This window comes from Symphalangus syndactylus, chromosome 19 (assembly GCF_028878055.3).
Source record: "Symphalangus syndactylus isolate Jambi chromosome 19, NHGRI_mSymSyn1-v2.1_pri, whole genome shotgun sequence".
Taxonomy (NCBI): Eukaryota; Metazoa; Chordata; class Mammalia; order Primates; family Hylobatidae; genus Symphalangus; species Symphalangus syndactylus.
In genome coordinates, this window is record NC_072434.2 from 80,174,690 (window position 1) to 80,190,253 (window position 15,564).

At 37.7% G+C, this 15,564-nt stretch overlaps 1 protein-coding gene and 1 long non-coding RNA gene across 5 annotated transcripts in view; one reads left to right on the forward strand and one right to left on the reverse strand.

Moving 5' to 3' along the window:
• LOC134731906 (uncharacterized) overlaps positions 1–6,354 on the forward strand; it is a 29,523-nt gene extending 23,169 nt beyond the window's left edge. Inside the window, exons 2-3 of the long non-coding RNA XR_010114621.1 lie at positions 1,560–1,591; positions 5,864–6,354. This is a non-coding gene — a long non-coding RNA (uncharacterized lncRNA). The remainder of the gene's footprint in view (positions 1–1,559; positions 1,592–5,863) is intronic.
• The window catches only part of LYST (lysosomal trafficking regulator), a 227,792-nt gene that overhangs the window by 42,712 nt on the left and 169,516 nt on the right, over positions 1–15,564 (reverse strand). For 3 of the 4 annotated variants that reach the window (XM_055235072.2, XM_055235071.2, XM_055235074.2), the window contains exons 41-44: positions 12,263–12,329; positions 10,438–10,594; positions 7,277–7,417; positions 4,308–4,525 (exon numbers count right to left, since the gene is read on the reverse strand). In XM_055235072.2, the coding sequence (XP_055091047.1) occupies positions 4,308–4,525; positions 7,277–7,417; positions 10,438–10,594; positions 12,263–12,329 (583 nt within the window). Of the gene's footprint in view, positions 1–4,307; positions 4,526–7,276; positions 7,418–7,874; positions 8,409–10,437; positions 10,595–12,262; positions 12,330–15,564 lie in introns of those variants that run through there. The other variant, XM_055235075.2, reaches the window with a different exon arrangement.

Here is a 15,564-nt window from a genome sequence, read left to right on the forward strand (position 1 = left end):
AGACATTATCCTACATGAATTTCCTTCCTCATTTACGAGGTTGGTTTTATTATTCACATTTTACAAGTTTGTACATTTTGGTACAGAGAGGTCAAGATATTTGCTCTAAGGTCACACAAGTGGCAGAGTCACAGAGTGAGGATCTGAACTCAATCCTTAATTCAGAGACTTTGCACTTAATCACCATACTTTGTTTTGCCCCATTAAATAAGTTTTATTAAATTCTTAACGATGGCATAAAGTTTATCCTTCTAAAAGTTACTAAAGTCCCAAAGAATTAGTGAAAAAAAAATTTCAGTCAGATGAGAATTACCATGTATATTTCAGTCTTCAGATACTTTTTTGTTTTAAAAAAATTGAGACAGGGTCTTGCTCTGTCACCCAGGCTGGAATGCAGTGGCAAGATCATGGCTCACTGCAGACTTGAACTCCTGGGTTCAAGTGATCCTCCTGCCTCAGCCTTTTGAGTAGCTGAGATTACAGGAGTGTTCCACCATGCCCAGCTAATTTTTAAATTTTTTGTAGAGACAGGTTCTCACCATGTTGCTCAGGCTGGTCTCAAACTCCTGGCCTCAAGTGATCCCCTTGCCTCAGTCTCCCAGAGCATTTGGGTTATAGGCATTAGCCACTGTGCCTGGCCCAGAGATACTTTTAATGTAAATTTTATGTAAGAATAACTGAAAAGATGGTTCAGGATTATAAATAAAAAGGGTATAATGAAGTTAATGTTAAGATTCCTAATTGCTCTTTTTATCTTTTTTTTATACATGGTCTCACTCTGTCACCCATGCTGGAGTACAGTGGCATGATCTTGGCTCACTGCAACCTCCACCTCCCAGGTTCAAGCAATTCTCCTCCCTCAGTCTCCCGAGTAGCTGGGATTACAAGCATGAGCCACTACCGCCCAGCTAATTTTTGTATTTTTAGTAAAGACAGGGTTTTGCCATGTTGGCCAGGCTGGTCTTGAACTCCTGATCTCAAATAATCCACACACCTCGGCCTCCCAAAGTGCTGGGATTACAGGCATGAGCCACCATGCCTGGCCTCCTAATTGCTTTTAAAGTTGCATTTTAGAATCAAATGAAGCTCAAAAATCAGACCTGAAGCCTGGCATTTATTTTATACTTGATGGAGTTTAGGACACACAACCCCAAAATATGGTACCCTGGCGTACAGAAGGAATCTGAGGAACAGCATGTGCAGGAAGGACTTTTTGGCCTTCCCCTGAAGCAGGTCCTAAGATTCTCACTTAGGAGTTACCCTCCCTATGCCTGTAGTAAAGAAGCACCCTCATTTCAGAAGACAAAGGGACACAGAGGAATCTGAACAAACAGGTCCTGCTTTCCCCTGGTTAATTACACTTAGCTCCTACTCCTTTGTCCTATCATTTTTCTTCATGACATTCCATTTTTCATCAAACCAGGCATAGAAACATTCAGGTTTAACTACTTGGGGTCTTATTTCCATGTGAAGCCTCTCGTGCCACATAAAACTTGGATTAAATAAATTTATATGCTTTGCTCTTGTTAATCTGGGTTTTTGTTTTTGTTATTTTGCAGAGGCTCCAGCCAGTGAACCTGAGGAAAAGAAGGTATTTTTCTTCCCTTACATATTAATATTATACGTAAAGTTGTTATTCACCAAACTACATTATTCTCCTTTTTTAGAATGAACTTTTCCATAGCATTTATCTTCTATTAGAATAATCAGGAAGCCTATCTTATTCTCTTTTTTAGATTATAAATCTCTTAAGAAATTTAATTTTACATGACTTCAGATGTACTCAAAATAATTATAGAACAAAATAAACTAATGAGCTTATTTTAAAGCTACTTTTGGGGAATGGACTACTGGCCTAAATAAGCTCAGATATGGAGTGGTCTACTGTAGGTTCTGTGTGTACATTTTACCTGTATTTGTTACAAACTCTTGTAGATTTGCTACAGTCGACACAGAAAATTACAGTTAGTGGGAGATCCTTCAGATATTTCCTTTTAAAAGGAAGTATCTTTCTTTTCAGAATCTGCTTTTTCACCTCCCACTCCTCGAGGGATTTCCTTTCAGCGGCCTCATTTGGACTCTACTACTACATCCAGGCAGGCCAATCTACCTTGGAGAGGAAAGTTGGCTTTCCTCCTAACCCCCTTTACCCTATTTGAGTCTTATTTACTTTTGCATCCCCAGAGCCTAGCAAAATAAATGTTTCCTGAAGAGGTAAGATTTTTTTTTTTTTTTTCTAAAGTTAGTCTAGCCAACAACATCAAAAAGTATACTTGAAAATGTAGGCCAGACGTGGTGGCTCACAACTGTAATCCCAGCACTTTGGGAGGCCGAGGTGGTGGAGGAGTTTGAGACCAGCCTGGCCAAGATGGTGAAACCCTGTCTCACTAAAAATACAAAAATTAGCTAGGCGCAGTGGTGGGCGCCTGTAATCCCAACTACTTGGGAGGCTGAGGCAGGAGAATTGCTTGAACCTAGGAGGCGGAGGTTGCAGTGAGCTGAGATCACGCCACTGCACTCTAGCCTGGGTGACAGAGCAAGGCTCCATCTCAAAAATAAATAAATAAATAAAAAGTAAAAATGTAACAATTCTACTTCTAGGAATTTATCTTAAGGAAGTAAAGATGTATAATAACCATAGACACATTAATTTTAATAGCAAACAAATCCTAACTAAATATCCAACAATAGAAGACTGCTAAATAAATTATTCTATAGCTATACTTAAGAATATAGGTTGAGTATCCCTTATACAAACATTTGGAACCAGAATTGTTTTGGATTTCAGGGTTTTTTTGGGAGGGGATTTTGGAATATTAGCATTATTTACTTAGCAGTTCAGTATTCTCAATCCAAAAATCTGAAATCTGATATGGTCCAATGAGCATTTCTTTCAATTATCATGTTGGCACTCAAAAAGTTTCTGATTTTGAAGCATTTTGAATTTTGGATTTTTGGATTAAGAATGCTCTACCTATAGAAAGTAGCCATTAAAAATAATGTAGAATGATACCTAATGACTTGAATAAATTTAAGATTATCTTATTTAGGGAGAAGAAAAGGTTACCAAATAGCATTATTATTACATAAATGGAATGGTACATATGTATAGATAGAAGTCTAAAGATGCTTTCACTATTTCTGGATGGTGATATTAAAGTGGACTTTAAAATTTCTCCCTGTTGCTAGTCTGTATTTTACACATTTTTTAACAAAGTACAAGTACTTTTTCTGTAATAAGAAAACATGGTGCCATTTTAAAGTAGAACATGTATGTGTAGGATAGTGTGCAGAAAAGAGTTAACATAGCAAGATTGACTGCTATCTCTGGAAAGCCCTGTTTGCAAAGTTGGTCCTTGGCTGTTGTCTGGGAACTTGGATTTCAGGAGATGTCCTACCATTCCCTAACTGATAAGAGTGGCTTACTGTGCCTAAACTGTACAAACAATGCAGTTTATACAGAACACCTGCTTTCCTTCTGAGAGGCTGGAATTTCAGTATGTGTGAGGCAGAGGGTGCCTACGTTGCCAATCTCAATAAAAATCTTGCACACCGAGTCTCTAATGAGATTCCCTGGCAGACAACATTTCACATGTGTCATTATGACTCGTTGCTGGAGGAGGCTGAGTATGCTTTTTGTGCTTTACCAGGGGTAGATTCTTGGATGTTTGTGCCTGCTTTCTCCCAGACTTTGCCCCATGCTGATTCTACTTTGTATCATTTACTGTAATAAACCTGAGCTGGAAGGATGACTATATGCTGAATCCTCAAGTCCACCTAGGGAATCATCAAACCTGGGGATTGTTTTGGGGCACCTCTTAAAAAGATAGTATCTTTTTTTTTTTTTGAGACGGAGTCTCACTCTGTCGCCCAGGCTGGAGTGCAGTGGCGTGACCTCGGCTCACTGCAAGCTCCGCCTCCCGGGTTCACGCCATTCTCCTGCCTCAGCCTCCCGAGTAGCTGGGACTACAGGCGCCCACCACCATGCCCAGCTAATTTTTTGTATTTTTAGTAGAGACAGGGTTTCACCGTGTTAGCCAGGATGGTCTCGATCTCCTGACCTCGTGATCCGCCCGTCTCAGCCTCCCAAAGTGCTGGGATTACAGGCGTGAGCCACCGCGCCCGGCCAGTATCTTGTTTTTAAAGAGAGGAAATATAAAACCTGAAAAATCTTAGGTGACGGTTTAATGCTACTACCAATTCTCTTTGATAACTTGGGTGTTTTAAAGGAACAGCGGAACAACTAACCTTAAAATATTCAGGTTCTATCTTATATAAATACAGACTGTTTTAAAAGAGTCACTTACAGCAGGATGAAAAACATTGATCGCTTGAACAGAAGCCTTCCCCTTTTGCTTATATCCAAACACCAAGTCAATCCACTGACAGATGTTCTGCGACACGTAGTCAGACTCTAGAGCCTGCCGATGGATGAGGATAAAAAGACGAGGATCATTACGTGCCCAAGGGGGAAGGTTGACGTGATTAACCCGTTCACCATTCTGACGCACACCAAAATCAAAACCTAAAAGAGAAGATTAATATTAATATTTAACTCCCCCAAAGCAGGTTTCATTCAGCCACAGAGCAGGTCTTAAGAGTTCACAAAAATAGCTGTTTGTGTGCTACAACCAAAAAAGGGAATAGCAAGGAGGATTTACATTTTAAATAAGAAACACCACTGCTCATCTACTTATTTACCTACTAATAGGGCTATGTAAGCTAATGCTATCATAATTAAATTTGAGATCTTTCAACTTTATCCTTCTACCACTTTATAACATATTGAAGAAAAGGAGAAAACCATTGCCTACTAATTCCAATATTCTCACTATTCACATCTTCAAGGGCATTAAGTACTTAAATATCTATTCAATTGTAAACCTGAATTAGAATCAAACTAAGGCTTTGTAGAAGCATTTCTAACTATTGGTATTAACATTTTAATAAAGATTATATTTAGTAAATATTAGTATTCTATAGTTTAAAAACTCAACTAATATAAAGTATACACATTCTTAGAATGAATTGCCATAGTCTATTAATTTTATAAGTCTATAGGTCTGTTCTGACCTCCTTTCTACTAAGCATTCCTGTAGATAACAAAATCATCCCAACGCTGGAAATAAGAGGGTTCTACTGTGATGTAAATGAGCTAATATCTAATTGTCTCAACAGTATAAACAAAAATCTCAGAAGGGTTTATTTAAAAAAATTATCCTAGAGGAAATGTTACCTTTAAACAGAAATGGCTTTTTGTGCTACATTTTCTAGTTTGCTGAACACCATAATAAAAATTAAAAATGACCTTTTAAAGGCTGATTAAGTTCCACATAAAATTAAGTTGCTGTCTGTCTGCTTTTGGTCTTGTAAAAACAGTTAAAAGGATCTTCACCAAAATACTTGGGAAGTATTTTGAAATGATATGATATGGAATATAAATCAAGGGTTTATATAAATTCATATGGGATGGGGATGCGAGCATCTCAGAAAGCTCAGCAGTCATCGTACAGTGCAGCTGCATGGTTGATTTAGGATGGACTGGCTGAGCACCTGCAGAACTCTATGTGTGTGGCTTCAGAAGTGGCAGCAGCAGGAACTTATTTATTTAACAGAGAATGAGGCATCTGGGAATGGGCTGGGGATGGGGTGTGCATGGGCATTTGTACAAACTCAATCTTTCCCAACTTTCAGGTGTTCTGAGGGAACATCACAGAGGCAGATACTCCTGACCCAAAGCAGACAACTGACATACGAGAGTCCGAGAGGAACACTGATAGGAAGTGATATGATATACACTGTAAAAAATTGTATTTTCCAAAAATGGCTATAACGGCATTTCCTGTCTTGCATGCCTTTCTAGAATCTTGCTACCCTCCACCACAAGGCAAAGTCTATCTTCCTTTCTTTTGAATCTGGGAAGACACTTGTGACTGCCTCAATGAATAGGAAGAATACAGTGGAAGTGATGCTGCGTGGCTGCTAAGAATAGGCTGGAAAAGGCCATGCAGCCTCTGTTCGTCTCCCTCTTGGAACACTTGTCTTTGGAACCCTGAGTTGCCAAGTAGGACATCCAGGGCTGCCGTGCTGTGGGGAAGCCCAAAACTAACCCACACAGAGAGACCACATGAAAAAACACTGACACTGCATGAAGAGACAGTGATGTACTCCAGCTGCCTAAGGCTTCATCCCCTGCCTGTTCCAGCTCCAGAAAACCTGAAGGCAACAGCATGAGACACCCTGAGCTAAAACCACCTAGCTGAGCTGTTTCTGAATTTCTGACCTATTTTTTATTTCTGACCAATAAAAAATAATTTTATTATCTGTGATTGATAATAAATTTATTATTGTTTCAAGCCACTAAGTGTTGAGATTATTTGTTATACAGCCATAGATAGCTAGAACATACATATAAGAGACCATGGACAGAGAAAACCAGGAGTAGATTTAAACAGGAGTCCTAAATGAAAAGCTTCAAGGCAGGTATCCCAAATTGCAGGTGCTGATGTTTGACTGAGGCATTTCTCACTTGAGCAACACTATGAAATAAGCTCCAGGGTGGCATGAATCTACTGATGATTCAATAATCAATCAAACAACCTCAGAGACACAGATACTATACAACAAAATTCTAACGTAATTTGCCCAACACCAACTTCTCAAAGCTATTTCATATGCTCTTAAGGATCACATAAAATTATAGAATTAAGTAACGTAAGAAAATGACCCAAAGATACCCCTTAAGGGTTAGCTGCTCTTCTATTTAAGAATAGCTAAGGTTGGCAGCCAAGACTGTTGGTTGGCATCATAGAAAATTTGATTTTATACTCCAGTATTCCTTTTGGTTATTAGATAATTCTGGGCAGAGTATTTTATTTTTATTTTGGTCATTCCTCATAAAATAATTGAAATTTCAGTTAATTTACATTTTGCTTTCAATAAAGTCATATCTCTTATTTTTAAAGTAATTAGCACATTATAACTTTTGTATTCAGAAAAAAGAATAAAGCAATTTCTATAATCATATTAAAATACATGTTTACAAATAATTTTAATAGTTAAAAGTTACAGTTTTCCAAACATATTTAGTCCTATAAAATATTTAAAATCCTCAAGCTTATTTGAAAATAGAATTATATACTTAATAAAAAACATTTTCTCTTATTTGGGGACTCAAAAATTTTTAGGACTTAAAAAAGCTATTTTCATTTTTGGAAAATTACAAAATAACCACAAGCCCTCAGAAATATAAATTAGAAATAATTTATTGCTATACCTTCACGGTTAACTAGGAACTCTGGAAGATAGAAAAACTCTGGGATAAGTTCTTTCACGTCAGTCATAGATTCGAAAGATGAGAGTCGCCAAGTTGTGTTCGTAGAATGAAAAGTTCTGTCTGGAATGTCAAAACTTTGATCTATAAAAAAATACAAATAATACGATTAAGACAGAGAGACCTAATTCTATTTGAGGCCTATCATAATTAATTTACTTTTGCCACTTCAAAAAGATTAAAATAATGCTCATTTTGTTTGCCCATAATTCAAAAGAAGTTATTCATGTTCTTGAAAATAAATATTTCTATAAACTTGAGATCATATTACATTTTTCATCTGTATTATGATTTTGTAATACATATTATCAGTTTATATCATTTATGTGTTTAATTATCATCTATCTATTAAAGTAGAATGAAAGTTCCACAAAAACAGGGCCCTGGGATATCACGCACACCTTGCACATAATGGGTACTCAATAATGGTCTATTTATTGAATGAATGAATAATGAAGAAGGAAAATTTAAGTTCAAGTAGGCAAACAGTTTTTTCCCCATCAGGAAGCATGATTCCTTCACTTTGAATTGTTAAGGCTACTTTTTCTCCTTTCTTTTCTTGTTTTTTTTTTTTTTTTTTTTTTTTTTGGGGGGGGTGGGGGGCGTACGTTACGGTGCGTTGTTTTTTGTTGTTCTAACTCTGAGCTAAAGAATTGAGTAAAATTTCCTATGAATGAAAATAAAACTAAGCATAGTCACTCTTTTGTTCATTTTTTTTCCAGGGTAGACTATTAATAATAAAGAATTAAGTTTGGACTCTCTTTTCTGCCAACAATGATCAGACTTTCTAGCCATAGGGAAAGGCCTAGAATATTAAATGATATCCAAAAGCTGGCCCCTGAGAACAGTAGCAGTTTACATGTTTCTTAGGAACCATATTGCATCATCTAAAACTCCTCTGAACTTGCTGAAATTTGAACACATCTTTTCATTTGGAGACTGCCACAAACACATCGCAGCATCAGGTTTCTTCTCCCAGCCTTAGTTGCTCTGCTGAGCAACATCTTCTGTCACTTGTATTACTTTCTCATCTATTCTGTTGAGTCAACTGGCATTGGCTGGCCACTAAAAACATCTGGGAAGAAATAAGGTTTAGAAACATTTACTTTTTCTCAGAAAGTAAGGAGGGCCATTTAAAGAAATACCTACTAACTTAGTAGAAAAAGTTATCAATCAAAATGGAATTCAGAAATATTAAGGTAATTCTCAAAAACAAACAAAAAAACTAAACAGAAAAATTAAGGTAATTTTGTAAGGCTATGGTGAGGTCCAAGTATCTAGAGCTAAGACTAAGGAAATACGGAACAAGAGTAGCACATTGGGTAGGTTCTGTTCAGATTTTAAGATTCTCTGTATTTTCCTACATTTTATTAAACAGTACTACTACAAATTTCCATTATCTAGAATATGCATATATTAAACTTGTGGTTCTCAACCAGTAGCACTTTTGCCCTCCAGGGGTTATTTGGCAATGTCTAGCAACATTTTTGATTCTTACAACTGGGGGATGGGGTGTGGGTGGTGGTGGTACCACTGGCACTAGTAGGGAGAGAACAGGGATACTGCTAAATGTCCTACAATGCACAGGGCAGCTCCCATGACAAACGAATTATGCAGCTCGAAATGACTACAGTGCCAAGGTGGAGAATCCCTGTATTAAACCAAAGCCAAGAAATAAATTCAAAAGCCAACAGATATCACTTGAAACTAATGAGATGAAAGTGAGTGGAGACTGAGGTAGTCCTAGGTTTTAAACAAAATATATTCATAAATACATAATGAAGAAAACATAATATATGAATACATTTATAATAGTAACATGAATAAAAATATTGATAAATTTTAGTTGATTGGTAGTTTTATATTAATGGATTCTTGGGCTACATTAAATGAAATGTAGTCTTGGATGGAGGGAGGTAATAGTTCTGTTAAACACTGTAGGGGCCCAAACCACATCTGAAATATTCTTTTTTATTTTGACTGCCTTTTTCTTTTCGTCAAGAGCATTCACAAATCAGAACATGTCCAGAAAGATCTTCAGAATAGTGACAGGCTTGGAAACCACAGCAAACATGGATGGCTTAAACATTGGTTTTAAAAACTCTTTATTTAGTACAAAACTGTCCTATTTATTTTTTGGTATTCCTTGCAGCAGCTGGGATAGGACCATGGATCCAGGAGGCCCTCAATCTGCTGTCAAATTAACCAAGGATAATTAGCCAGGGGAAAAACAAGACAGAGAAAGGGGACAGGCCAACCGTTTTCAAATATTTGAACAGCTGTCATATAGAACATTTGTTCTGTTTACTTACAGAGAGACAAACATAGGAAAGCCCCTTTTATAGACCAATAAGAGTGAATACAAATTCATTCCTCCAATAGGTTGTACATGAGTAAAAAGCATGAAGTAGTTCAAGAATGGTTGAGTAAAAGAATGGATAATGATCCCTCAAAGTATTCTGGATTCCATGAGAAACAGCTATAGAACTAATACCATAGTTCTCATTAGAAACTATAGGTGAGTGTGTCCCAATCAGCATAAAAATACAAATTCACTCCTACCTAAGTCATGTTCAGGCCTCCAGTCTGTCACTTAAAACGCTGAGGTAGAAGATTATTAACTAGAAAGCTACCACAGTGAAGTTGCTGGTGTGCCTCTTTTATTAACTAGTTATAATAAACCTCAATAATGTACTTGCCTTTATAATAAACTACAATAATGTACATAGGCTCCGAAGGTAACTTACTGGATTTGAAATAAGTATTAGGTAGAATGTCTTTAAAAAGTGAACTGCGTAAACTTTAAAAGGGTAAATTTTATGGTTTGTGAATTGTATCTTAATTTTTAAAAAGTGAACTGAATTTTTATAAACTTAGACATTTAATTTGAAGCTAAAATTTGAGACATTAGCAAGATGATTTGGCTCACTACGGCTTTTTTGAGGAGCATTTTGGGCAAGGAATAAATAGAATTCTTTTTCCTGTAGTTTGATTAGTCTTAATAGTTCTTGAAAAGTCAGTCCTAAGTTGTTGCTGTTGTTGTTGTTGTTGTTTTTCTGATGACCCAACATGACTTTTTAGGCAGTTATTAAAAAAATTCTTACCTTGATAGGCTAAAAACATTTTAGTGAAAGGAGGCATCCTGACCAGGAAGTGAAGCACAGTGCCGCTGTTGGAATAGTGGGAGCCATAGTGATAGGGCTGCACGGGAGGCATGGGGTCATCTTCTCTGGCTCCTTTGCGGTACTCTTCCTCCAAGTACTGAAAGAAACAGTGAATCCAGAGAATTCATGATTGTGGGCTCCAGGTAACGCTACAGAAGTGCTGGATGTTTTTTTTCTCTCCTTCTCTGCTACACCTTTGAGGCCATTCTCCATGGCTGGCCCTCCCACTCCTGCCCCGGAGACTTCAGCCTCCTTGAGTGTCTGGGAGTCTTCTCCTTGGTGCCTCACTAAGACCCAAATACTCAGAAGCATTTCTCATCTCCACCTTCACTCTTTCATTCCCTCATAGAAAACCTACCTAACTTTGAGCACTCCACCTCCTAACTAATAGCTCATAATGTCTAAGCGGATCAAGCACCCAACAAATGAGAGGTGCTTCTGTCACTAGAGATGTCTTCATTTCAAAAGAGTTTCAAGATGTAATGCTATGCTGTCTAGAGAACTGCTTCTCTAGAAGTAGAAATGCAATAGAAATGTAAAAACTATGTCACATTATTGGTAATAATATAACATTTTAAGTCTGTTTTACAGTGCAGTTATCAGAGATAAAAAAAAGAACATGGTGATTTTTCACTACTCCTATCTTCCCATCATAAAGTAGGAAGTTCAACCAAACATTTAATATCTGTCACTATACTTGTCTCCCATAGCTTCTGTCTGGTTCTGATAACAAAGTCAGGTATAGTGAATTTTCTTTTTTTTTTTTTTTTTTTTTTTTTTGAGACGGAGTCTTTCTCTTTCCCCCAGGCTGGAGTGCACTGGCGCGATCTCGGCTCACTGCAAGCTCTGCCTCCCGGGTTCACGCCATTCTCCTGCCTCAGCCTCCCGAGTAGCTGGGATTACAGGCGCCCGCCACCACGCCCGGCTAATTTTTTGTATTTTTAGTAGAGACGGGGTTTCACCGTGTTAGCCAGGATGGTCTCGATCTCCTGACCTCGTGATCCGCCCGCCTCGGCCTCCCAAAGTGCTGGGATTACAGGCTTGAGCCACTGCGCCCGGCCCGGTATAGTGAATTTTCAAGAGTTACTTCTTGAGTTCCACAGCAATGACGCATTTTCAACTGCTGAAGAATCAAGTAGTGACAGTCATAAGATGCTTAGAGGGATGTTTCAGGAACTGTGGCATAAAATAATGTGATGAATATGAAAAAAGTGTTTCAGTTGCTCCTGTCTTGATACTCATGAAGAATGTAATGTGTAGCTATTGTGATTTTTGAATTTCCAATAGAATTTCATTAATATTAATTTCACAGAAAAAGGTAATTCATTTTCTTTTTAAAATGTTAAAATCTGATAAATTTTTGTTTAATAAACCAATGCATAATTTCCTGAATATGACTAATGGTTATGGGTACATTATAAATATATTAACACTATTATATAAATAATACTAGGGGATACGAATAGCAGGTCCCTGGAAATCTTTGTGATTTTTATAAGGAATGTGACTACTATATGCTGGAATAAACAATGAGTTATTGGCTTTCAATTTATGCCAAAATAAATGTATTCTTTTTCTGGGCAAAGTGTTCTCAGAAAATCAGGATAGAAGATATTTCATTTCACATAATGATTTCTAGTTGTCTGTCAATCCTAGTACAAGAAGGTAAAAAATCCGTAGTATAAATTTAAAATTAGGTAAAACACAAGTCTGTAAAACAAAACACAATTTTCTTTAATAAAGTATGAATAAAAACAAAAGCTACCTTGTATGTGTCCACATAACGATCTTCTTTTTCTTTATACTGAACAGCTATAGGTTTAGAGAGATTTCTGCAAGAAAAGGATAATTTCAAAAATTAAATATTTTGATACTGTCAAGATTAAGCTCCCTAGATGTCTGCATCTTGTAAGTAGGTAAGTGGTCAACAAAATGCTCCGCCCTTATTTCTCTGCTTAAACATATTGTTTTGCAACTAACAGTCACCATTCAAAATTATGATTTCAGAAATTAAGGTGGAATTTTCCCCACAGAGCCAGGCCAGTATTAGGAATTCCTGACTTACAAGTAGCCTAAAAAAGAAGGGCTACTATCCTTCTTTCCCTTACTTCTGCAGCTTCCTCTAGAATCGTAACTGATGTTGTTCGTGGGAGCAGATTCCTAGACCAAGCCCTGAAAGTTAGTGTCCCATTTTCCAGACTCTACATCCAGTTGGGCAGTGTAGAACGAAGGACAGTTTCGACAGAACTTAGGAACAGAGGAAGATGCTGTGTAATTATTAGCCTAGTTAGTAAAAACTGAAGAAACAACACGTGCTTAAAATGACCAAGCTGAGATTTGGAGACTGAGAACTGAAATAAATATTTTGCTACCTAGTTAGTAGATGGGGAGTGATACCATTGCACACAGTGTAGAGTATGTATGCATGCGTACAAATGTGTCAGTGCTGGTGTTCACATTCTGTGAACACCACATGACACCATTCCTTGAAGCAGGAGAATGAATTCTCATCCCTCCAGGAATGAATCCTCAGTTTTACAAGCTACAGAATCATGTGGTGTCCCTGTGTGGCACTTGAAGGAGCAAAAGAAAAAACTCTGATGAAGAAGGGCAGGCTCTTTTGGCTGAGGAACCGTCTGGTCTGGCACAGGCATGGGACCACCTGGATTTCAACCTGCAGCACCATAACTAGACCAACAGCAAGATTTGCCTATATTTCAGTGAGTCAAACCAGGTCTGCTTAACCACATGTTGTTACATCTTTTTTTTTTAATATAAATTACTATTCTCCAGGAATGTTGAAATTAGTTGTATTAAATGCATTAATTTTGTCTTTGAGATTTTTCTAATCATAAAAACTTTGTTAAAAAGCGAAAACAATTTATAGAATAGATACAAATTAACATCTAAAAATAGAGCAAAATCACTTAAGATGGCTGCCTACATTTTTTTTTTTTTTTTTTTTGAGACAGAGTTTCTCACTCTGTTGCCCAGGCTGGAATGAAGTGGCGTGATCTCAGCTCACTGCAACCTCTGCCTCCCGGGTTCAAGCCATTCTCTTGCCTCAGCCTCCCAAGTAGCTGGGACTACAGGCATGCACCACCATGCCTGGCTAATTTTTGTATTTTTATTAGAGATGGGGTTTCACCATGTTGGCCACGCTGGTCTCAAACTCCTGACCTCAGGTGATCCACCCACCTTGGCCTCCCAAAGTGCTGGGATTACAGGCGTGAGCCACCACGTCTGGCCTGCAATTTTTTATAGATAGTATAAATAGGGTTTTTTTTTTTTTTTTTGGACACAAGTTATGTTAATGGTTGTAGTTGAAAAATACAAAACTACAGTTGAGCAAACAATAAACTAAAAATTAGCCACAATACTATTACCCCAGGCAAAACATGTTGGTCTATACACACCCAGATGTTCTTCTGTTTATCTGTGCAAGCAAGCATATTCACATTTTTTTTTTTGAGACAGAGTTTCACTCTGTCACCCAAACATGATCTCAGCTCACTGCAACCTCCGCCTCCCAAGTTCAAGTGATTTTCATGCCTCAGCTTCCCGAGTAGTTGGTCTCGAACTCCTGACCTCAGGTGATCTGCCTGCCTTGGCCTCCCAAAGTGCTGGGATTACAGATGTGAGCCACTGCGCCCAGCTTAAATCTGATTTCTTGAGAACTGTCTGAACTAGGCCCACTCTTTGGCACTTACAGCTGAAATACTCTAGTATACTAAGTGAAATATTTGGAGTCCATTTTTCTTTAAACTAAACATCAGAATATTTTTTCAAACTAAACAAACAAAACATTCCCTCATCAACTAGGACTATTTGGTTACTCTAAAATACAGTTCATTCAGGAAAGGCAGAATAAATGCTGAATTCTGTTCCTTTAATTGCCAAATTTCAAAGTAAGGAATTGGTGCCTTATTACCTCTAATGGGACCAATGAATTTTGTTTCACTTTGTTTCTTTGTCCTTTTAAAAAGTATCACTATGACCTTATGTTTCTTTTTATTTCCACGTGTTTCAACTAATTGCAGTCATTATTCTTTTTATTCTCAAACTCTCCTATCTTTGGCAGTGAGAGGCACTTCAAGTTGGCTTTTGAGTCCTTTTTTATTTTTATTTTTTGAGATGGAGTTTCACTCTTGTTACTCAGGCTGGGGTGCAGTGGTGCAATCTCAGCTCATTGCAACCTCCCCATCCTGGGTTCAAGCAATTCTCCTGCCTCAGCTTCCCAAGTAGCTGGAATTACAGGTGTGTGCCACCACACCCGGCAAATTTTGTATTTTTAATAGAGTTAGGGTTTCACCGTGTTGGCCAGGCTGGTGTCGAACTTCAGGCCTCAAGCCATCAGCCCGCCTTGGCCTCCCAAAGTGGTGGGATTACAGAAGTGAGCCACCACGCCTGGCCAACTTCTGAGTCCTTTTGACAAGACCATATTAGTTTCCTCGCTTTCTGACACAACAAAACATCCTAGGCTCACCTTGTCTATTTTCTTCTAATAAATTTAGAAGATATGAGAGAATGGGAAATCAACATTTTGGAACCTCTAGTGAAATAATTGATTCAAGCAATAATCATCAATGGATGAAACCACTAGGTACAAATTCAATGGGAGCCTGAGCCCACAGATCAAACTGAGCATCATTAGAGTGGAATATCATAGGCTTCCTGATATGATACAATATAAAGCTCACTCCTCTCAACCATGCAGAATGATAAAAAAAAAAAAAGGAATATATATATAAAGCTCACATCACCACCTATAAAGGATTCTTGCCAAAAAAAGAGTTGAACCTGAACCGAAGCAAGACTTTTGCAGTCTCTAGGAAATATAGGGGTTATGGGAACAAACTAAATGATGTCATGGGAAGCAATCAGAAAATACAGAATGTGAAGCCTCCAACAAAATAAATGACCTGGTTTTTCCAACAAGTCAATGTCAGGAGAAAATAAAGAGAAAAAATACACGTAAAAAATAATGGCTGGCTGGGTGTGGTGGCTCACGCCTGTCATCTGAGCACTTTGGGAGGCCAAGGCGGGTGGATCACAAGGTCAAGAGAT